Source organism: Nothoprocta perdicaria, unplaced genomic scaffold (assembly GCF_003342845.1).
Source record: "Nothoprocta perdicaria isolate Ctin4 unplaced genomic scaffold, notPer1 scaffold_95, whole genome shotgun sequence".
Taxonomy (NCBI): domain Eukaryota; kingdom Metazoa; phylum Chordata; class Aves; order Tinamiformes; family Tinamidae; genus Nothoprocta; species Nothoprocta perdicaria.
Window position 1 is genome coordinate 1,209,590 of NW_020456254.1, and position 24,492 is coordinate 1,234,081.

The 24,492-nt window shown below is 41.4% G+C and overlaps 1 protein-coding gene across 2 annotated transcripts; it reads left to right on the plus strand.

Annotated features, from left to right (window-relative positions):
- The first annotated feature begins 10,827 nt into the window (after window positions 1-10,827).
- On the plus strand, window positions 10,828-24,223 carry RNF32 (ring finger protein 32). Of its 2 annotated transcripts, XM_026052988.1 has the most exons (8): window positions 10,828-10,872; window positions 11,403-11,673; window positions 16,578-16,720; window positions 18,388-18,420; window positions 18,838-18,962; window positions 19,183-19,291; window positions 23,366-23,530; window positions 23,885-24,223. In XM_026052988.1, the coding sequence occupies exons 1-8, from the start codon at window positions 10,849-10,851 to the stop codon at window positions 24,122-24,124; spliced, it is 1,110 nt and encodes a 369-aa protein (XP_025908773.1). In that variant the 5' UTR covers window positions 10,828-10,848; the 3' UTR covers window positions 24,125-24,223. The 2 variants fall into 2 exon arrangements, with proteins under 2 accessions (XP_025908773.1, XP_025908774.1); XM_026052989.1 differs by lacking the exons at window positions 23,366-23,530; window positions 23,885-24,223 and adding an exon at window positions 20,743-20,905.
- The last annotated feature ends 269 nt before the right edge of the window (window positions 24,224-24,492 follow it).

Below are 24,492 nucleotides of genomic sequence, written 5' to 3' on the forward strand. Positions count from 1 at the left end.
TTAAAAGCCTTGTAATAATATCCTTAGCAGTCATATCCTTATTACTTAGGGGCTGGGAGACAGACATCTGTGGAGCAGTGACAATGACATTACCTTGACCCATGAGAAACCTCTGTTACCGCAGGCACAAAGAGAGCAACTGTGCAAATGAGCAAGACGCAGAGTTTCCACCCAGATACACGTGGGCTGAACCTTTGGAGCTGCCTAACCCTGATGATTACGGTCACCATCACACAAGGGATGAATATGCTTCCATTTAGAAAGCCAAAACAACTTGTTGTTACACTACATTTTTAGGGCACGTGTCAGCTCACATGTGTCCTAGGCGCAGCCTCAAATAACAGAGATGGGAGGATAATCACTTCCCCCTCATATTTTCTTTTTTAATAAAAATAAAAATGCTCTTTTGAGCTGTTTGGTGGGGACACGGGCTCCCCGCATTCCTCGGGGCGGGATTCGGGATCATGGCCTGGGAGCGCTGGCACTGTTGGGCCCGCCGGCCTCAGGAACCATCCCTGGACTCTGCCAAGTGGGAGCTGCACGGCCTGTCCACACGGGCCGAGGGACACTGCAAGTCTGCGATGATCTACTGTGATAAACGGGATCACCCACTTAAACCCACTGAGCCACAGGGCCCCATCCTCTCAGGATTGTGGGTCTGTCGCCACCAGGCCCTGAGAAGGAAAGCAGTAAATTTTCTCCCTCCCTCCTGCACTTTTATTGCCTCCGTCTGTTATCCTTCCGCTCCTCGGGCCCGGCGGGAGAGGAATCCTGCAGGTTGCACACAGCACAACGAGGACCAGGGGCAAAAAAAAGGGGGTTGAGGAGTGACTGAATAAAAAGCTCAACTATGAAGCAGCAGCCCAGGCCAGGCCACATGACGGGCAATGAGCCCGTTTCACCCGCTGTCGCAAGCGGCTGACCACCCCAGAACTCATCACAGCTGTGCAGGAAAGGGGACGGCCGTCCTTGAGACCTGGCTCCTTCGTGGCAGAAGCTGAAAGGCAGGAAGGGCGTGAGGAAAGGGGAAAGCCTGGCTGCAAGGCTCTGAGATATAAGTACAAATATAAATAAGTATTTTTATTTATATATATAAATACAAATATAAATTATAAATAAAAATATGCCTCTCTGATCATCCCAAACTCTCCAGTACCGAACTCTGGTAGAACGGCCCACCTTTTCTGCAAATCCAAGTATTTGAGACGTGCCACATTTTGGGCAGCTCAGACTGGACGGGCAGATCTATCCCACACATTTACCCCCCATTTACCTGTTTTTCCAACTCTATTTTTGAATAGTAAAAATACATTAAACAGTTATTACTTCTAATCTTAATAAACCCCCCTGTTTAAAACGGTAGCGCTATAGGAAGGTGCTTGAGGAAGATGCCAGTGAGGCCCTCACTGCTGCACAGAGTGGCGGGCAGCAAGAAACTCCATGGCAAGACACCGAGGAATTCAGATGAAAAGGAACATTTAATAAAGCTCCATTCAGTGGTGTCTGTATGTGCTAAAAGCACAGACGTCTTGGAGAAAAAGGTATCGGGTAACTTAATACCCCTGCCAGGATGCGGATAAACAATGGGGGAAAAACTGCCAGATTTAGGATTGCTCATGTATTTTCTGTATTCTCCACACTTCTTTGCAGCCTTGACACCCCTTTACCTTGGCACACAACATGCTGCTTTATCCAAACAGTTCTTCCAGCTGTGACTATTTCCACGTCAGAGATTTGCAAACATCTTTTTGTATCTAAGTCCTACTCCTGTAATAAAACCAGGAACTTACCAAGGCACCGTACTTTGTGTGCTAATATACTTTTGTTACAGTTTGCAATAGTTTTCCAGAAACTTGGAATATTGAACCTGACGTCCAAATATGTCCCCCAAAATGGGATCATTTTATGCCTAAGAGTAACTCTGCTATAGGACTATGTTCACTGGTCCACATTTAGGAGACTTGGAGGTATAGCCAGAACACCTGAGACCATCCGCTTTGAAACCCTTCCCTTCTTTACCTCGGATCAATTAAGGAAATGGCTCCCCATTAAATTATGGCTCTGCCACCCCGCATTTAAATACACACTTGACTCCCATTGAAATGGTCAGCTCTCCTTAAATTAGCTTGAACTGGGCAGAAAAAAAAGGCTACAGGCGAGCACAAAACTCCCATAGCACCCTCTGCTGATAAAGAGGGAATGGGATTAACATTCATCCTGAGCAATTCCACAGGGCAGGCAAAGTTTTCACAGCAGCTCGGAATTTAAGATGCTGCTGCATAAAGGGGCCCTTTCAAGACATTTACACTCCAAGGCCCAATCCTGCAGCCCTTCCTCTGGCAAAATTCCAGCTGAAGTCAATGGGAATATTGCCTGTGTAAGGACTATTCAAAACGAGCAAACTGTCTGAATATCATTCAATCAGCTCTAATCACCGCATTGAGAATGAAGGCCGTAATTTGGGCATTTTTTGTCACTTTAAATTCTTCAACAAATACTTGCATTATTCTCTGTAAATCATCCTGCCAAGCAGTATTTGTCAAATAATTGGACAATTTTTTTCCATCAACCATTGAATAAATTATGAATAACAAGCGCTGATTTAACCATGTGACGCCCATCAGCCAACTCTTAAGTTCCTCATGACGGGTTTAACCAGGGCTTTTATCAGTGGCTTAAACATCAGAGCAAATCTCATCCAAGGGGAACTGCTCAGCTACCTTCCGTTCCGCACTGACAGGGCAAAGGCTAAATCTAAACTGTGATTTGCTTTTTGAATTATAGGCATTACTATCAATAGGTTCACCTTTTTTTTTTTCTGTCAGAATACCTGATTTTCAACTAATTCTTCCCATCTTTAAAAAAAAATCAATTTTCTACTTTTCAACTCCAAACACTTTTATTGGACTAACAGATATAGTAGAAATAAATATTTATTTCCTCTCAGGCACATGAGCCCTTCTGCAGGTCCGATTAAAAAAAAAAGAAGTGCCTCCCCCTTCAAACTTTGGTTTCCTATGCACTAAATACTTTATTGGTTTATCCACCTTTACAAGATAAACTCCAATGAGAAAATCAGGGTCATTAGGAAGTCCTAAAGAAAGGAAGGGAGTACAAAAATGTAGCTATATTATTATCTTTTTAACTCCTTTTTAACAAGAACTGAACTGTTAGAAATATGAGGGCACCAGTGTGTAACCATAACCCATGGCAAGTCTCTAAAAATTTGGGACTTCTGTTTCAAATGAAGAGTTTCTTAAAATTCCTACTATTGTGCAATGCAATACTCAGAGAAAACAGAAAGCTCTTGATTTTATATGAAATTTTGGAACTGGTAGTGACTATGGCTAGAAACAACCCATTTGGAACACCATTTCATCTGAAATTTTTCTTCAGTAAAAAATTGTTTATCCCCCCTCAAGCTGAATAAAGGAGGAGGGAAAAAGCCAAACAAGGAGGTGGCCCAGACAGATTGCAAAGGCAGATTACAAAATAAAGTGGGATTGGAAAAACAAATGGGAATTTTACAGGGAGAAACCGAGTAATAAAAGGAATTACTACTGTATGCAGTAGCTTGCCCTGTAAAAGCAACGTGAGCTCTCTCTCCCCTGTGTGTATATATCTATAGGCACATTTTCCTGAATCTTATTAACTCTCATTAGCTTTGTGTTTTCCTCTCATTAATGCACCTTTTATTTCAGGTAGTATCAGGAAGTGCAATTAGCTGCATCACGCAGTCTTCCCTATGCAAATTATTTATCTGGTAACTCTGTGTATAATTAAGTGGTTTAACATCACTTCATTACGTCTGCTCAGTTGCTTACAACCTTGCCAAACTTCAGCTGTTTTCCATGCCAGCTTTCTCTCTCAAGAAGACAATTTTCTGGGAAGCTTCTTAGAAACCTTCCATGAGAGCCGATTTCTTTTTTTTTTTTTTTTTTTTTTTTTTTTTTGGTCTGTGCTCAAAATAACACGTCTTTTCCTAATATTGCTGCTGCCACAATGACAAGAGACATAAAAATTGGGAAACAGTAGTGTCACTTTTGTGAAAAGGCCACCCCATTTCGCTAGTGCTTAACTTGCTGGGCCCGTCCTTCTGCCGGTGCTCAAGGGGGTAGTGTTATTAGCCAACTGCTAATACGTTTCCTCCTCCCACAGCTCTTAAATTTAAACCACTCTGAGCATGTTATGAGCCCTGCAGTTGACTAAGAGTGCTCTATCCTTGGCCTGAAGGCCTGCTCTGGACTTCTGCAGTCAGGGCACCCATTGCTGGGGACATCAAGGCATGGGGACGTAGGCTATGGAAGCTATAGGTTGAGCCTGACGCTGTAGCCCAAGGGCTTGTGAATATGCTGCTGGATGACACAACCCCGGTAGCTTAACAAGGACATGGCCTTGAGCTCAGCTTGGGCCAGCCTGGCGGTAATGCAGCTTTCCAGGAAGCTTTTCCAGCTCTCCAGAGCTCTGTGCCGCAGGGTCACGCTTTGAGTTACCACCTCAGAGCGAGCATGGACACAGCGGGCACAGCGGGACAGAGGCTCCTTGCGCCTCCAGCGCTCCCCTCGCTTCAAGGTTCCTAAGCAAAAGAGAAAAAATAAATCCTGACACCAAAAGAGGAGAGAAGAGGAACTAGGAGAAGACAGAACACACTAGGCTGGAGTGGGTTGGGATTCAACAGGAGAAGCCTGGATTCTAGGGCAGAAATAGGAAGCGACTTTGCTTCTGCTGTAACAAACTGCTCTTAACACACAAAAGGGAAGAGAGCTCCAAAGACTCGAGCGGTGTGAATTCCGGCATTTCCTAACCTCCCAGTCCTTGATTTTGTAATTACACTGCTCTTTTTACTGGCGGTCTGCGCTCTAATCGCCCAGTTTTTACATATTAAAAAGGTGCTGGGATAGATTCTCTGCTGGTGTAAATTGGCACGGCGCCACGGATCGCAGTGGAACCGTGCCAATTTTCATCAGCTGCAAATCTGGATCATTCTTGTTAATTTACTTGTAAAGAAGCTCCCCACATGCCTCTAATCATTTCCATTTTCCCTCTTGACCTTTCCTATGTTTGGGGCTTTTTGGTTTTTTTTCTTCTTTTTTCATCTTAGAAACGTAGTGACAAAAATGCTTCATTTTGTGTCATCAGCAAATGGGGATGTCGTTCGTCATCACTTGTAGCCAGCCCTCCAAACGGCCCCACGAACCGGCTTATCTTCCTGATAAAATCCTTGTGTCACTCACCTGGCTTTCCTCCTACATGCTGCCTGTGTTTTTGTCGCCTTAATTATCAAGTTCATTTTGATTATTAGCTGCGTTACTACCGGCTCATATTTTTATGGAACTTGTGTCTTTTTGATATAATTATTAGAACTTGTACTGGCAACCTTCTCCATTAAATTGTTAAGCTTTAAAGGACACCAGAAGGCTGAAAAGCACCATATACTGCTGCAAGCCACAACGGCATCTCCTTAGATTTACACTCCACCTACGTCCTTCATGGGGGTTTTTATCCTTAATGATTTTATCAATTAAGTTCCCTGACACCAAAGTAACATTCACTAGGCTCATTCCTGGAATCTGAGAAAGATCTCTGACCTGTGCCAATGACACCCCATGTGCTTCCTGTCATACCTCTAGCATATCCCTTCTCATTACGTCTCCAAGTGCTCTTCTGATTTCCTCCATCTTACTTGAAATTAATCTTACATCAGAAGGCTACGGCTTTGAAATAATAGTAAATGTCTATGGTGAAAGACACATACCAAAAGCTCCACTCTGTGTTTAAGATTTGTTACAAAGCTTTAGGTTTATGCAGTATTAAGTTTATGCTCTTTTTTATACCATATTTTCACTGAATGTGGAATGGTGCCAACCTCCTCAAATTCCCACTGCAGAAGATGGTCTTTGCTTTGTGCTCTTCTACCGTGACGTTCACCCTGCTCAAGGTATTTCCTAGCCCAGAGACCCTCTTATGGCCCTATCTGCTCTTCATGTTTCTTATTGGAGAAAAATCCATGGGATTTTCAATTTACAGGATCACTCTCCCACTTCCACATCCTAATCTGCCTTTTCCACACAGTACACAGAGTTTATAATAATCGGAGGCCTGAAGAGCAGTTTAAAAACTGGACATTTGTAGATGAAGACACCAAGAGGAGAAAAGAAAATGAATAAAATAATTATGGCAAAAACACTCTTTCATGTGAAAAAAAAAGTTTTGTGCTGATTGGGCTTCTGTTCCAAGACTTTTGCATCAGGAAATGCATTTACTAAAAAAGAATAAAGAAAATCTTTCCTTTGTATAGGATGCACACTGCATGGCCATGCAGAACAACTGCGTATTCGCTGTAGCACTGGGTGCTCTGCACCCTCCCTTGCAGTGCTGGAACGTGGGCTTTTGATAATGTTGTGACATTTAAAAAGATAATTTTGTGAAGCCCTTTTCTAACCATCTGTCTTGCTACAGAGAGGGCTAATTTCCATAAAGACAGATCAGGTATAAAGCAGGTGAAAGTCGCACTAAAAAAATATTCTAAATAGCATTTAGCAGAGAGAGACACACTCACAAACGTGAGCTTTCCAAGTAATAAAAGCACATTCTGAAAACCTCCGTGATGACAGTTTAAAGAAAGCAGCTTTTATGTGCTACTGAGCCCACCTTTACAACGTCTTTTAAATGCAACTGTTTACCTAGAAACTATAAGCAAGGGCCAGGATCTGGCCTAGAGGAGCCACCTTTTGACTGCAGACACTGAACTGAATCCCCTGCTAATAAATTGTTCCCCACCTTTGTCTGCGACAAGAAAAGCAAAGGTCTGCGTTTCCTCGCAAGAATGCGCGAGTCCCCTCAAAAGCAGGAGGGTTTTCTACATCTAAGTCTCCGTATCTGTTGACTTAAGGAGTTTGTAGGAATGACAATGCACATCACCAGTTTGTTACTTCTGTCATCTGCGCTACTGAGTGTACCTTGCCTCAGATCAAAGTTGAAAGCTTCTCAAAAGACACACAAACCACAACGTGACAAATAGCATGCTTTGTTTGACACGGCAAACACGGAATGACTTTCATCAAGCCAGGGAAGGAATCCCGTGTTTTCAGTGCTAATTCTGAAGGTGGCGGCGATGGAGCCGGCGCTTGACTTCACCCGCGAGGAATGAGCGCCTCTCAGAACACAAACAGAGAGGCAGAAACCAAAGCAGCCCGAGAGGCGCTGCGGGAAACCGAGATCCGCTCCCAACAACAGGCGTTTGCACCAAGTTCTGCTTCTGCTTAATTAAACGCATTTCCCACAAAATGGGCACTGTTTGCATTAGGCAAAATCCCACGTGCCAAATGGAAATTACAGAGTAGGACATATGTGGTGCTGCCCAGATACCTCCAAACCTAAATATTCATCTATCTGCAACACTGCACATCTCAGTAGCCTACACAGTGACTACAGACAGGCGCTTGAAATGCTGCAGACCAGGTGGGTTTTGGTTTTTACAGCATCTTTGCCTACACAATTCTCAATGAATCCTTTTACTGCCTCAGAAAGGAGTTTTCCTAAATATAAAGCACCACTAATAAGTGTAATAAGTGTAATAAGTGTAACAAGCACCACTAATATGTGTATTGTTAGAATACAAGAAAATCTTCCAAGAAAATCCTCCAAGAAAAGTCAAAGGCCACACATGGAGTCATGGCCTTAAATCTATTCAAAACGCTCCTTACAGTCCCTGTGTTTTAGTTTAGCTCAAATCCATGTCTTAGCATTGCTTCTTCTGTGCTTTCTGAGTTGAATTCATTCAACCCAGGCAACTCATCAGCCCAACTCTAAAATTTACTCTCCCCTCTTCAACGGTAAGTGTACTACAAGACCAGAAACTGCTGATTCTGGACCTTCATCCTTCACAGGTATTTGCTACGTCACACTGTATCTCATAAGTGCTGCTACTGTGTGACTTGAAATCTCATGTTTCATAAACCTGCTTTGGAAGAATTCTGTAAAATCCATCACGGACAGATCTATGATTCCAACAATATTTCAACATACAATTACCACTTTAAAGGTGCATTATACACATGGATAAAGACTGGTATTAGTCACTTTTGAAACAGGCTCATTAGGGTCATGTCCTTGGAATGTTTCAAACAACTTTGAGTATTTGAAGTGGTGAACGGTGGCACTTAGGAAGAAAAGGCAATTTCAGAAGCACATTGGCTTCCAGAAAGCTGCAATATGGACGTTAAGTTCTGCCTGACCACGTATCTGTTAGGGCTAATACAGACGTTTTAGTTTAGAAGCAGTAGGAAGCAGAGCAGCAGTGAAAACCAAAATGAGAGACGACACTAATCTTCCCCGAGTTTCAATTAAGGCCCAGCACCTCTGGATTAAAGGCTTAGTTTAATGAAAAGCCTTAATTAAGCATACATGTGTACAGGATCACCTTAATGAAGTATGACAGAAATGGAAAAGAAGGCAACCGTTTTCGTTAAAAAATGCTTATTGGCAACTGTAAATATTCAGCTGAGGATTCTTGGGGGAAAAAAAAAGTAATAATGAAAGGACACAAGAAGGCTGGACCAGGTTTAAGCATAATAAATACGAAAATGAAAACACACAAAGGATGTATTTCTCAGGAGCTTCGTACTAAATTTCATACATACTAGGGACCTTTCTATATATCAATGGGGTAATTTTTGCAAATATTGCAGCATTTGCCTTTTTCATTTATATTTTAGACACTAGTAGATCACAGTTTTTTTGTGCTATTTCCTAATAAAAAATGATTACAAAAATAATTCTAATTTTATATTGCAAAAATCTTCTTTTATGATATGACTCAGTTTCGGAATCAAGCTAACTTGTTAGCTTATTTTCTAAAATGTTGTCTTCTCTTTCCGTGTCTTTAGCAACAATCGGTGATTTAATGTCATTTTAACGCCTGCCACTTAAGTCGTTTTTTCTATCTTCCCCCACAATACATAGAGGTATCCTCATTTGCAGAACTGAATTTAAGTAATTACTTATAATTACAGAGCAGAAACGTATCTTGTGGGTTAATCACTTCATTTATATGCTGCAAGGAGGATGACTCTCAGGACAGCTTCATTGTTTTTTTTCTTTTTTTTCTTTCATAAGAAACCATGTATTTTACAAAGAAACAAATTTCTCAAGCCAGTAGTGGTTGAGGAGCCCGAAAAGTGTTTTAATCCAAAATGCTAAAGAAATGGGGCACCTGAACCCAGTTCAGCTTCTCTATCAATTTTCCACTTGGGGGAAAAAGGGGCTCAAGTCTCCCCAGGGCTCCTGCTTTTTGCCAAGGCCAGAGGTAGGGAGCACAGTGGGCTACAAAGCCTTTCCGACTGACCCATTCTCATGCTTTTATGGATATATGATATATAACCTTAATATATATAATATGGTTATCCATATATGGATATATATATATTATGGATTTTCCTCATGGATGTTTTCTATGTGTGGTAACAGTTTTGTAATAATAATGGCTCTACAAAAACTATGAAACTACGGGATAACCAAAACATCGTTGACAAGTGTTCGCTGCTACCTGGGGGACTACTGGGACCACTGGCCACAGACTGCGTGACCCACCCTCCATCTCTGGGAAGTTTCAAGAGAAGCTGGAGGGCACTGCTGAAACCCCTCCACTGAAGGCATGTCATGGGGGATGGGAGACCTCTCATCTAACCACCTGCCATATCAGAAACAATTGTAGAGGACAAAAATATATATTTATTTATAAATCAGAGCGACCAGCTGTCCTCAAAGCCAACTGTCATGGCGGCAGCGCGCACGCCGTAACGGCCGCCCCCTCCTCCCTTTCCCGCCCGCGCCTGCGCAGCAGCCACCCCGCCCGCCGTGTCGCTAGGCAACGCGGCCGGGCCGCGCTTAAAGCGCAGGTGCTGCGGGGGAGGGGGCGGCAGGTCTGAGGGGAAGGAGCGGGCGGCCCGTGCCCCTCTCCCACCCCAGACAACTGAGGTAAATAAAGAGTAATAAGCCCGTGTGTCCCGAGAGCCAGTATTAAGCGTGGAGGAGCTTCCCCTAGAGGAGGCCTCGCAGAGCCTTGGGGCAGGTAGGGAGGTGCAAGGGCTAAGGCAGCTGTGAGGAGTGAGGGCGGCAGGTTTGTGAGGGCTTCCCGAGATAAAGGGCAGGGTGAGGGGCTTCACGCCGGCTCACGTGGGTAGAGTGCACGGAGAGAGGTGGAGGGTCAGCGGGAAGACACGGGCAGGCTGGTGTCACCCTCGGGGGAAGGCCAAGGTGAAATGACCTGAGAAATAGCCTAAGAGAATGAGATCCCTGTGGGAGCTTATCCGTAAGGGATGGAGGAGGGAGAGTTTTCAATGTGAACGTTTAACTGGCTTCCAGATCCTTGGGTGCAAGGAGAGGCAACAGCTCTTGTGTATGGAGCTCCTTGGGGTGCGCTCCCCTTCTCCAAGGGATTCCTCTTCACCTTGTGTTTGTTTCTATAGTGCATCATGTTCCTGACCATTTGTGGGCATGCTGGGCATTAAGGTAACATGTTCAGGAATACATACGAGCGAAGGGAGTTCCTCTTCACCCAAGCTGCTGTTTCAAGGTCTTCTGTACACGTTAAGAGCAACCACAGGGGGTAGGATAAGGTTGGCAGCAGAGGAGGTGTAATCCCTTGTTTACAGATCCAGAGTTTAGCAGGTCAAACACATGTTGTGTTAAGCTCTCCGTGCTGACAGGCCCATGAAAAGATGAATTAAAGTGTGAGTTTCCACTCTGCTCTCGATGAGACTGTCTCCGCTGATAAATAAAATTCATGTTCTTGTGCATTTCTGTTCGTAGAGCCCCATGACTTGCAAAATCAACTGAGGATTGTCAATGGAGCAGCATGGGTTTTGCAAGGTATAAGTTCACATCTTTTAAAATAAGGTGTTAGGGTGGGGATTGATGGAGAATAGATAGCAAAGACCATTCTCTTTATAAAAGAAAAAAAAAAGAATATAATCTTGATTACATTCAGTGTTTTGGAAGACTAGGTTAGCTTTTGGAATTGTTTTTAATTATATTGAAGAAAATGTGTTCAGGCATGCCAACCTTTTGTAGTTCTTGATGAGTTTATTGCATATAATAATCATGGGCTAAGCAATTAAAACTTAAACATTACTCGTATTTGATTTATTGTTTATATTAAATATTTCTTTTGATTTTTGTTATAAGCCGAAACTAGGATGCGTCAGAAACATCAATCTTAAATTGCATATTGTGATAATTGTATGTTAGGTTTCAAGTACAGGAGTTGTATGGGTATAAAAGTCTTTGGCAAGTAAAAAACATTGGTGAAGAGCAGAATTTCTTTTAATTTACTATAATATATCTTTTTAAAAAGCATTTATCATATTAATTGTGGAAAGGTTTTTTTTTTTTTTTTTTAGGGCCGTTCCTCCAAACAAGAGATGATAACAGTTACTGCAGTTGCTTTACAAGATCATATTATACGTGAACTTCAGCTCCAGAATCTTTCATTAGTGGATCCTTTTAAGTCAAAGTCAAAGAATATAAAGAACATTTCTAAGCCTGTGAACACAGAGATGGTCAGAGCAATAGTAGATACTGGACTAAGAAAAAAGAGCACTCAGCACAAAAAAAAGGAAGATTCAGAAAAGGAGTATGTTCTTGATCCCAATCCTCCACAGCTAACCTTAGGTAAACCATTATATTCTGATACGTGATTTGTTACTTTAATATGTTCTAAAGCACAGAAGCTAAAGTTTCTTTTCAAATGTAATGCTAACCAACATGAGATCTTACTTTAAAATTTGTAGAGCAATTGAGGCCATGATGTAAACAGTTATTTAAACAGCAGAATTTTCATCAGTTACTTAAATTTGGATTTTTTCTATCTGAAATATATTAAAACTTACTTTTCTTACCCTCATTGTCATCTTAGGAGCTTTTGACAATGAGAGTAGAAAAGGAAACTGGTATGTCTTGAAGGAGATTTTTCAGAGACAGTTTTCTATGTGTTTTTTTAAATTCTTTAATACAAATTTTATATATGTATAGTCGTAACTATCACACTATCACAATCTTATGTTCTCAAAACATCAACTATTTGGATTTTGTGTTTATTTAGGGGTAAGATAATTCTTTGTTTATTTGAAACTGTTTGCTTTTTTTACATCGCAAGAAGACATGACTAGTGCTGTGTTAAATGTATTCATTGTTAATATATACCCACCTTTGCTCAAAGTTAAAAAGGTTTGCTTTTACAGTGGTCCTGGGGCTAAACCCAGGAAGAATTAACACCTGTAGTTAAATACCTTTTTCAAATCGAGAAGCAAACATGCAACAAGATAAAAGTCACAGATGTGAGGACTTGGAACCATGCCTGGTGAGAAAACTCACATTTAAAAAGCATTATAATAGTACAGCAGTGACAGATAATATTGCTGTTAGAAACAACGCCAGGGAGCATCTTAGCAGATGAGGAGTCAAAATCTGCTTCCCAGCTGTCAGTTTCAATCTTCTTTCTCTCTTTTCTAAAGATTTCTATAGTGTCCTTGCAATGAACAATGAATGTCTTCTCCATCCTCATGGTTGTCTTGATTAGCCTTTTTAAAGGGCCTTCCATTGCCCCAAATGGCAATTCTAAGTAATAAGCTTTCATCATCATTACTAATTGTTTTATTTATTCTTTTGCTTAAAAATGCCCTCAGGCTGCTCTGAAGATCATGTTGCTTTTGCAGTAGAAACTGTCACAGTAGTCCCAGCTCTGAAGAGAACCATGTAAATCAGTGAGGCTCCATACAAGCACAGGCATCTGCCTTTTGGAATCAAGCAAGGGTTACGAGGGTAACTTAAGATAATACAAAACAAATGAGTGTAACAAGGGATGGAACAAAAGGTAGCAAGACAAGGTGATTATTAGTATATTTACATGGCTGTAATTCTAAAGATGGGAGGGTTTTTTTTGTTTGGTTCGGTCTGAAGAGCAATTTGAAAGAAGAGAGGATAGTGGGGAAAAAAACAGCTAAGAGGGACTGAGGTTAACACAAATATAAATAGCAAGTGATTATGGAAGCTAAAGGTTGTGGGGAAAAAATGCAGTCCAAGTGTGAGCATGTTCCTCTGCAATTATGAGAAACACGAAGTATGTTCTCTTTAAATCGCAGCATTGACTGAGGTCCTACATGGCTGTTTGTGCAAGTGATTCCAAAGAACGTGCTGAAAAATCTTAAAAAGTCATTTCAATTGTTTCTGGGGTTTGCTTATTAATATAGTTTGCCTTATTTTTAATAGTTTTATCAACCTTTCTCTTTTAATAAGGATTGTGCTTTTTAAACTTTACAGTTGTGAAACAACACTGAAAAGGTAATTTAATGCAATTTTCCCTTCTTGAGTCTGTGGATATCAAACAACATCTCAGAGGCCCCCAAAACTATATGTTTCTAAAGAGTAACTTGCATCTTGAAAGCTAAGTAGTTAGAATTTGAAGGTTAATGTATGTAATTGCATTGCTAATGTTCATTTTAAGATAAATAACTCAATTATAAATGGGTGCGTCAGCAAATGCATTTGGCTGGTAAACACTTGGTGCATAAGGGTGAAAACGTGTGCACATCTTGATGTAATAACACAGCTTTTATGGCTTGTGTTTATTCAAACTGCTGCTTTGAGACTATCTGTATGGAGCCTTTTGCTTCAACCCTGTATCACTGATGTCCTGCTGCCACTTCTCCTTCCTCAACTGTGTCTCCTTCCTCTGCATAGCCTGGCTCTCCCAGGTGTTCTATCTGGTCTATATTACTTGAAAGTCAGTTCTCACATCAAGTCTCTTCCTATTTTCCACCCTTAATCATCCATTGTGAAAATCTCAAATAAGCATTTTTTTTCTTACCCTGAGGGGATATGAAAGACTTTCCCAAAACTGTCCTGCTGTCCTCCTTTACACACACTCCGATCACAGTACTTGCAAGAAGCTATTGCTAAACATTTTATATGTCATTTTACTGTCTTCCATACTGTGACTGCCTTGCTGTCCTGGGCCCTTTCCATTTATTCATGTTTTGTCATTATAATGATGGGCACGGTGTGTTTTGGATTGTCAAAATGTTATCCTGTTTCTTTATTCGTTCACCTTTAGATATGATAGTAAAAATATGTATCAATTTTTATCTTACAAAAACCTTTATTGTCTGTAATATAATTTGACTCTTGTAGAGGAAACACTTATCTCTGCTCTTCAAGAGGATGATCAAAAGAGAAGATATTTCTGGTTAGAACTTTCTTGCCGCTTTGATAACCATTTGTGTAATTCATACATGGTCTTTAAGAGCTAGTTTGTAGATTCCAGCTTACAGAATCCCTAGTGGTTTCTCTTGAAGCTCACATTATTTTACAGTACCAACGGTAGCCCCAGATGAGAGGACAGACAATGCTGGTTTTAGTTAATGCAGTGTGGATTTTTATGTTGAAAACAAGAGTCCTGTAAGTGCATATACTTGCACTCTTCTGCTTGCTTGGCATTGACTGGCTTGAAGTCTAGTCTGTAGCTTGTAGGAAACACTAAAAGCTTCAGAACATATGGGAATGTCCCACATCTAGTATCTCCTTACCACGTTGTCTGGGAACTAACCCAATGTGTCTGCAAGACAATTAGACAATTCACATATGGTCACCATGTCATCTACAGCACAGATTAAAATTTGCTTTTGATACTTGGGCTTATAGGCACTATGAAATCCGTGGTTGATACCTTTTAAAAGGAAAACAAAAGTAACAAATGATGTGCATGGTTTTACATAAGGGTAGTGAAGGACTTGGAACCACTTACACCAGTAATTCAAGTTGGAATGTGTAATGCTACAAAATTCAACTTCAAGACTAGGAATGCTTCAGCCTGGATTCACCAGGATTGCCAAAGATTTGCTCAAGTTGACAGAGCAATCAGTGGTCATTCGGGAAGACTTCCTGCATGAGCATTTCTGGATACAAACTAGTCCAGAAAAAAATCACTGATGCCAAAAATCATAGTTATGGACCAAAGTAGGAGAGGCTGAGAAGCTAATTAAATCTTAGTCATATAAATTTACATTGAAGAGGAGACACTACTTCTGTTTAGTCCTATTTAGATATAGTTCCAAACGTATAACCTGGCACAGCTTGAAATCCCCAAGTCATCCATTTGTTCTAAGACGTGCAGACAAATTAGTGTGTACTTGAAGAAAGTTATGTGTGAGCTAAAGGCAGAAAACCTTCTGAAGAATTCCTTTAGTGCCTCACAGAAGTTCTAGCAAAAAGATCAAAGACAGTTTTGTGCAAATTTTAAATGATTGACAATACATATCTGTGGATAGATAAGCAGATTTTTTTTTCTCAAAAGTGCTATTCCAGAATAATGGTATACTTGGGCAAGAGGACCACCTGCACCCCCTCCTTTCAGTGGTTTGTCAGGAACCCTTTTTGTGCCTAATCTATATAATGGGTTTGGACACTGTGTCTGGTTGAGTTTTGATATTTATTTAGAGCAAATACATGCTGCTTATTAATGTCTGTTCTGTGCAAAGGTTTTGGTAAGCTCTGTTCTTTAATATGAATGAAAGTTGACCTTCCCTTCCCTATGCACAGCTAAATCTCCCACCTGTGCCTCATCAGCCTGCACTCTAGTGAGTGAGTGCAGGTCCCTCTTCCTTTCTGTTTTTAGGAAGTGTCATCACAGATCCTGTCATGGACTCATTTCCTTGGCTTTTGTCTCGGGCATTTCTACACACTTGGGTCGGTCCAGACGAGCTGCTTCCTCCAGGGCCTCAAGACAAAAAAGTTCCTCTTTGTTGTAGGTCAAGCTTTATTGTACCTACTCCCACCTTATTCCCTGTTGAAATACAACAATGATGATCTTATGATCATCTTCAATGGCATTGATATTCTTAAATCTGCAGGGAACATTTGCAGACATCTTCACTGTTTCCCTCTTTAAGAAGGTATCTCATGGGCTTCCAGCAAAGGACTTTGCTGTTGTGATTAGACATTGACAAGCTCAGCTACTGCAGTGACGTTCAAAGTGGCTTCCTGTGACAGCTCTTTCTTAATGCTCCTCCTCTTGCATCCTCCAGTCTCATACTTCAGCTTTTTGCAGCAGCAGCTGGTTTTAATTGTACTGCCTTATGATTTTTTTAAATTTTGAGAATACAAGAATACAGTGTTTTAAAACTGTCAAAATAACTTCTAACAGAGATTTTGCGTATGTATTTATGATTTAAAATTACATTATTTTGCATTGTTACAATCTAATTAATAATCCTTATCTTAATAGGTGTGTACAGGTATCAAAATAAATTAATTTTTGGCAAATAAAAGGTTACACTTAAATCTTTCCTGTATAAATCCTATTTGAAAAAGATGATTCTGGTTCTGATAATTATTGAATGACTAATAGTTAGAAGTAGTTTGTCTTATGGTAATTTGTCTGATAAATTTGTATACAGTGCTTTTTTAAAAAAGTATTTTTAGTGGTTTTTACTTCAGGGGTGGGGGAAGAAATCTGCTATCTGCATCTGACCTATGTCAGTGGGTTTTATTCAGTGATTTGCTATTGTTATTGTCCACAGCTCAGAAATTAGGCCTGGTTGAGCCTCCTCCCTTGCCACTTACTGCTGAAGAATGGGCAAAAATAAAGCAGAGATCCATAAAGCAGGGAGATTCTGTGCAGCCTTGTGCAATCTGCAGGGAAGAATTTGCTCTCCAGCCTCAGGTACATATATAACTGTAGCATGACTTGGTATAGTGTACTGCAAAGAAATTTTTCCATGGTTGCTGCTAAAAGCCATTATTTGAAAGAAGAAGGAAGAAAAATGAAATTCTATCTTAAGATGCCACTTAAACATGATAGAGAAAGGCTGGTGAGGTTTCCTCACTGCTGAAGTTAGGACAGTAGGAAAGAATGTAAACCAGCTTTTTATCCAACCTTGCAAAGCAAATGCAGGCTACTCTGTAGGTTCTTCTAACTCCAGCTAGCTATGATTTAGCTTTGGTCCTTCAGAATGGTGAATATTCACCAGTTACACCATTCTAAAATACATTTTCCTTTCTCACAAGTTTATTACTCTTCAGTTCAATGGACATTTGTATTTGGAAAATGAAGTAGGGGTGCTCTTAATTCCATTCACTCAGCTCACCTGGAGAACTGCTTGCGTTTTTGCCTCGGTACCTTTACGCAATGCATATGTGCAGCATTAACTGTATTTACATCGTGCTCTGTGAGGTTCTAGTGTCATCCCGAAGGCCTTAAAACAAAAGGCACAAGCGACTGATTGAAGTGCTGCTTTAGAAAGGTCATGAGAGTAGTTAGCTTAATTGTCCAATTGATTACAAGTTTCTTTCCATGTTATTTTTATGATTATTTTTTTTCTGTCTGCTCCCTGTGTCGTTTTTCCCTGAAGATTGTTGCCACCAAGTCTGTGATGTGAATCAGGGTTCTTAATGACTTTAGAAGGAGAGCTTTTGCTTCCCTCCACCTCCACATTAGCAGGAGATGTGCAGTTGTCCCAAGGAGAAGAAGGAGCTGGCCTAACAAGACCATTTTACCAATCTGTGGCTACCCTAAAAAGCTAAACCTTGAAAGAAAGAGCAAAAGACAGCGCTCTTTCAAAGGTTACTTACTTGAGATTTGGCACAAAAAGGGAAATGCCTCTGGAATTCTTTTTGTCCTGAATGTTTCTTAGCTCAAGGGAAAAAAAGGCACTGTATCTGAAAGCTTTCCCTTCAACTGGCTGCTAGCCATTAATCCTTTTGTGTTTGCCAGCTCAATAGTGCACACTACTTGTTCTAGTTTTCACTCCTTTCCTAGTTTTTCTGTCCTCTAAGAACCAACTGCCTTTTTTGTCCAATTCTATGTCTTTTGTCATTTTGGAGATCACCAGTATTTGGTGGGAATTTAGGTCAGATAAAGGTGAGGTTTTCTTGTTGCCGGTGAACATGCGCTTTTTTTTTTTATGTGTAGAATGCTGCACTTGATGTTTACCACTTCTTGAAATGTAATGTCGTTGTGGGGAAAGGGGAAATAAAAATAATCAGCTTTCATTTTAAGTGATAATCTTTTTTCATAATCTTTTATTATTAAGTAATAATCTTTTTTGATAATCTTTTGCTCCCATAACTAGCAGTTGGCATTTCTTGCTTTCTGCCACTCTACGTGTGTTAACACCAAGTTCACACATTGGTTTAACATGTAGTTTATAAAGTAACTTTATAAAGTTACTTCTATCAAAGACTCATTTTACTTTCACCAGAAAGATTGTTACAATAATAGAAAGAAACTGCTGGCCTTTCTGACAGTCACAATTTTTATTGTCAACATTCTTCTCCTTTCAGCTTTCCAAACTGTTTAAAGTCTTTTTTTTTTTTATCTTTGAAAAACAGGTGTTGCTTTCATGTTCCCATGTATTTCATAAAGTGAGTACATTTTTGCTTAACTCTTCAAGCACATAATACATGAGCATTTTAAACTACTTAAGTCAATAGCTTAATGAGTTAAATCTATCCATATTGAAAAACAATCTTGAGTCCTGATTTTTATTCTAAGAAATATAGTTTGAGGATATTTTGAGTTCTTTTTTTTCCATATTATTACCTTTTTGTCAAATATATGGGAAAACTGAGACACAAATTTATATACTAAACAGGAACAGTTTAATTCACAAAAACTCACAGGATTATATAGAGACTAAAAAAATCTATTTTACAGATATATACATTTTATAGAATGTTTATGGATTGATGAATAAAAAGTTCGTATATGATATCTGATCTGTTTCTTTTGTTCCAATGATATGTAAATATATTGCAAGTAATTACAGTTATTTCTTTCAGGCCTGCCTAAAAGCCTTTGAAAAATTTACAGGTAAAAAGTCCTGTCCTATGTGCAGGAAGAAACAGTATCAGACCAGAGTGATCCATGACGGGGCACGCTTGTTCCGAGTCAAGTGTGCTGTCAGGTAAGCCGCTCCCAAACATGCTGGCGTGGGACATTATTTAGTTCTAAATAACAATCCATATGTGTTAAGATTCTGATTTAATCAGAAACTACAGCCTGGATGGGTGCACTACTAAAGGAAATGGGTTTTTTTATTTAGATGTGCAAAATGATTGTTTCACATAAAGAATAAAATTGGATAAATCTGTATTTCTTGAGCAATAACATCTTGTTTCCTACAGAATTCAAGCTTCATGGAGGGGATATGTTGTTAGAAAATGGTATAAAAACTTGAGAAAAACAGTGCCTCCTAAAGATAGCAGATTAAGAAGACAGTTCTTTGAAGAAAAGGTATGTTGCAGTTATTTATTTGGTGTTTTTATTCAGCTCCCTTACACCAAAACTCTTCAACATCAGCTCTGTACTTTTGCCTTTACTTCTTTCTTATATCCAACAAGCAGCCTTGGAAGCAGCTGTTCTCTTGGTCTATTCATTTCACCTTATTTGCAAGGTGCAAGTGAAGAAAATTTATACAAGTAACTCATACAACCAGTGCACACAACTGGGAAAGTACTCTCACCCAAATTCCAAGCCAAGGCAGTGGAAGGTTCAAACCAATCATTTTATTTCTTTAACCACTTTAATCATATAGGACTAACAGCAGTGGCCTCCCTTTAAGGACACTTTATGTGAACTACTGTTTAGGGAGAAATGAATTGATAGAAACTGCCCATGTTTTAGCAGCTGATTGTAACCCACAGTAAATACTTCCCATACTGCAGTTTCTGCATGTAGTCCACACAGCATTAGGAAATAACTCTCATATTAACACCTCAGCATTTTGCAAGGAATAAAAATGAGCAACGCTTTTCCTACCTTCTATTAAAAAGAAATTTATAAGGTGTCCTCACATGGATTAGTCAGGTCTCAAGGATTTTACCACCATTTCTGATTAAAGGATATATGCTTGTTTTTCATAGTGGTGTTCAAGTGAGAATTGGAGATGAGTTTTTCCTGCTCTTAGCTCTTACACTTCTAAGTGCTGCTTAATGAAAACACGGGGGTATTTTTGCACAGGGAGCTATCCATTCCCAGATGCTAGAAAGCTTTTCTAGAATGAATTCTCTCTCTCTCTCTGACTTGGGCTGTGCTTTTCAAATGTCACTCCTGAAATGTTAGCACAACCAAAGGGCAAGACAAGTGGGGAAAGGAAAATCAGAAGTTAGCAGTTAGATTTTTAATAACCCTACCTCGCTTCGAAGGATCACAAGGGCTAAATGTCAAGTTGCATACTCTTGAATAAATGTCACAAAATAAGAAATAACACCTGAAATATTAGTACTGGGAAACATGCACGTTACTTGCTTCAAGGGGATACAGCTCTTATTATACCAATCAAATTTTTAATAATTTAGATCAAAGGAGACACAGGGGGTCACTGCAACCAAACGCTGTTACTTTTTAACACCACTGCACTGAAAGCAGTGTGCTCTTACCAGGCAGCGTGTTGCCCACTGGATTTCTTTGATCCTGCCTATAAATGTCACTTGCAAATGTCATTTAACTGCAGCGTGGCCCTTTATTGGCGCAGTTAAATCTTTCCAAACGCATTACCCTATCTGCAACTCCGCTAAAACTCTTCCCATTGTCCGGGAAGGCAGGTAAGTCCCTCGTGACATGTGGCCGACTTCAGTTGCCTCCTCCCCCTCCCCGCGATTCCTCTCAACAATTTTAATTTAAATCTCCCCAAACACTATAATGGCCCTCGAATTTGCTTAGTCCTTTGACTTCCTTTATCACAGGGCCATGGCAAACATTCTGTTGCTAACTTGAAGCGGCTCCAAGCAGCAAAACGAGGAGGATATTAAACCAGTAAAAGCTTATCAGCTGATGCATTGATACGCTGTAAATTCCAGCCTTTTCATTTTACTATTGAGGGCTGCCATAAGTCAACACATTAGTAAGCAATTTGCTGACACTGGATCACTTAGAAAGGCTTCCCCGTGAGCAAAGTTCAGCTCCCTGCTTTGTTTCCTCGCTTTATTTTATCATCGTTTTGTGCCGCTCTGCGGCTGCTGGTGTGGGTACAGGATGGCAGAGCCTTGGTTTCTGCCATGGTATTTTGGTTTTAAGAAGTCACAGACAGAGAAGATAGAGGCCTGGTGTTTTTAGAAATGGATTCAGTTCTGGAAAAAAAAATCAGTATTATTGATTGAAACACAGATGGGTTTAGCATTTAAATTCCACATTAGTTCACCCAGTACATGTTTAAATTGCACTCTAGTATATAACACCCAAACTGTAAAAAATGCTTATTGCTTTCTGACCACTGTTCACACGGCTGCTTAATACTGATAATGCCAATTAGTATAAATTTGGGGATAAATTTGAGTTTTTTCTTTCCACCCTTAGACTTCATTTGCTGCCCGGTGGGTATGGGGTGGGCCAGGTCATGCAGCAGAAAGTCCAGGAGGAGCTCCAGGCACGTGAGGAACTACCCTAGCAGCAGAGGAACCTCATAGATGCCTGTCTGAGGCAACAGGAGGGGTTTCCTCCTTGTTCACAGTTTCTGTTGGAAAAGGGAATCTCAGTAGCATTTAGTGAAAGGGGAAAGCAGAGGGTGAGCGCAGAGTGGGGCAGCCTGGGCCCCTCTGCTTTGGGCTCCTTTGGGCTCCAGTCTCCCTGATCCCTGTCCCGGGGCTGCCCACCTGCTCCTGGGCTGGCCCTGCCTTTGCACAAGGCCCAGTTAAAAGTGTCACTTTTCTCCAGGGTGGGACCCCAGCAGCTGTGGGTGGAAGCGACAGGAAGGGCAGCTCTGACTTTCCTTCACCCCCCCTGGCTCTCTCATGGAGACCATGCAGGTGTTCACGTGTGATACCAATATAAATGAAGACCAAGCATAAATCAGGCTGGAAATGGTGAACAGAAAGCAGCAGTGATGTAAGGTTTAGATCTAATCTTCTCCTATTCTTTGTGAAGTCAGTAGCTTTAAAAATGAAGCAAGGAAGAGTAGGTCACACTACAATGTGGGACAGTTCAGCCTAGGTGAAACAGTTTAGATTAACATTGCTAGTAACATTGCTAGTAAATTTTTAGTAGAAATACATAATCACATTAAAACACTCAAGACAAACTAATAACTCGAGTGGCATTTGAATCCCACGCTGTGGGGCTGTTAGCAGCACCGGGTGCCTGTTCTGCCCTGGGGCCTCTGTGCCAGGCGGGTTGGTTTCCCTGCCAGGAAGGGTCCCGAGGGAGCCCCGGGCGCCCCTCTGCCCTGGGCAAGGCGCAGAGCTTCACCCTCCATCTCCACAGAGACCTTCAGCTCCCGCTGCTCATTGAACCTGGCGCCCCTGGGCGTTGCTCCTCCTTGCACTGTGCTCTTACACCGGCTCTATCTGCTAATACAGCTAAACCTGAATGGACACTTCCTTTCCACAGCCTGTTCTAAAAGCCATTTGCAGATATTTTAAGTCATGATAATAATAAAAATACCAAGTCAGTAAAATAAAAAGAAGAGGTAGTGTTGACTCCAAGAAGGAAACCTGTGCTGCTTGTTAGAGTCCCTTATTTGGACACTTCTAACGTTTGTCCTTGAATCTTCAAGGAGAAACAGTCTGAGTTTCTGTGGGAGACACTTGTGTATTTGCACATCATATGAAGGTGCTGCTAGAGGCTTTTCATAGTTTGAGGGGGAGGCATGGGAAATTCAAAGTTTAATATCTCAATATTAAATATTATTTGTATTAATATTAATATCCCTGTGGGTTTCCCCTCCTCTCCGTGCTGGAAGGGGCAGCGCAGCAGTGGTCCCAGAGCTGGAAGAGCTGCAGGAGGAGGGGAGAGAAACAGGGCAGGAAAGGCCCAGCTCCCACCGAGCTCCGTGGCCTCCAATTCCACCCCTGCCTGCTCCTGGCTCCCTGACCAGGCAGCTCGGCCTTTTTCCCGTTAAGTCGGCACTCCAAAGAACAAATGTAGAGGGACTCCCATTTGACACCTCTCCCATTTTCTTAGAACTATGGCAACCCTTCCAGAAGAGTCTCAGAGGACGAGTCTAAGACTTGTGGGACTCCCTACACACCCTTCAGCCACTGAGGTGCTGATGGCAACAGTAGCCACTCTGAGCGTGGATTTCAGGCCAGATTGTTCCAGCTGGGCAAGGCGGCGTGGGCTTGGACACACTCCCTGCTCCGGTGGTGCTCCCAGTGATGCTCCCTGCTCCATCAGCCCCAGGGAGCTGCTCCAGGTCCCTCGGCAGCCCCGGGACGCCGAGCGTAGGAGGAAACAAAACCTGGGGAGAGCGTGGAATTAATCCCAGCCCTTGTCCACTCCCGCATTACTCACGCACAGATGTAGCGTATATCTGCGCCTGTACCCAGAAATAACTCAGAGTTCTGCTCCACTCACCATTTATTTTCTTTTCAGGTTCAACACATCAGCAGGCGGCTGCTGAGCTCCTATGATAAAAATCTCGATGGGTTTTTTTCTGAAATCGATTCTGCTCTAGCTGCAAGTCGAGATGCGTTTCAGCAGGTGGAAGGAAAAGAAATGTTACTAGGCAAACCCGACTGGGAGAAGGTACAGATGCAGGTCAGTTAGTGCTGCTATTATTATTAAATTTAGATAGTTTTGCATTTAGCAACATCATCAATTTAGAGGCATGAGACTTTCAGCATATCTGTCTGTTCTTAGTTTAGTCCAACTGTTCCAAATTTCTAAAAAAGATTTTAAAACTGTGGTTTGCTCCTACTGAAGCAGCATTTCTCTGTTAATTAGCTAAAGAGCCCCAAGAGTTCAAGTGTTACTAGTGTAATGAAAACGCACTTCATGTGCATAACTTAACAATACTTTTCAACCCTCGTATTATTGTTTCTGTCATTGCCTCCCCGATTCCGTGGGCCACAGCTTGTTCCTGACTCCTTTTGCTCTGCTCTTCTTACTCAGGCGTTTCGGCAGGACATCGCTGACTGCCCCATCTGCATCATGCCCCTGAGTCCCGCTCTCCCCCTTCCCTCTGCACTTCCCGGGAAGAGCAGCCCGTTTTCCCGGCAGACGGTGCTGCTCTCTTGTTCACACTTGTTTCACCACACCTGTCTTCAAGCATTCGAAGAGTTTTCCCTGGGAGAAAGACACATTTGTCCTTTATGCCGTTCATATTATCAAAAGAAGATTCTTGAATGTTGATGTAAACATCCTCCACTGGTCTACCTAACCAAATTTAGCTGACAGCAGATTTTATTTCTAACTCCAGAGCCCATTTTTCCAATAAAAACGTGATTTTCTTAATGGACAACGATGCCAAAATAAAATTTAGAAGAGGCAACGCTGCTTCCCAGTTGTTTTCCTTTCATATTCAGTTTCGTGTCTGGTCTTAGAGCATCTTCAGCGACATCCTCCCACTGTCACCCCCCTTCCCCAGCGCCACTGGGGCAAGAGATGGAATCTGTGTCCGCAGCATCGCAGACCGGAGCCGTTTACGTGGCTGCCTCTTCCCCCTGAAGGCCTCTGACCAAGGTAGCTCCCTGGGCACTGAAGTGGCATGAAATGAAAGA

Coding starts and splice junctions, on each gene's coding strand:
- RNF32 (XM_026052988.1), top strand. CDS start 10,849: ATGGAGCAGCATGGGTTTTGCAAG. Junction 11,674..16,577: donor TCCTCCACAGCTAACCTTAG/GTAAACCATTAT, acceptor TATTGTCCACAG/CTCAGAAATTAGGCCTGGTT. Junction 19,292..23,365: donor GACAGTTCTTTGAAGAAAAG/GTATGTTGCAGT, acceptor TTTTCTTTTCAG/GTTCAACACATCAGCAGGCG.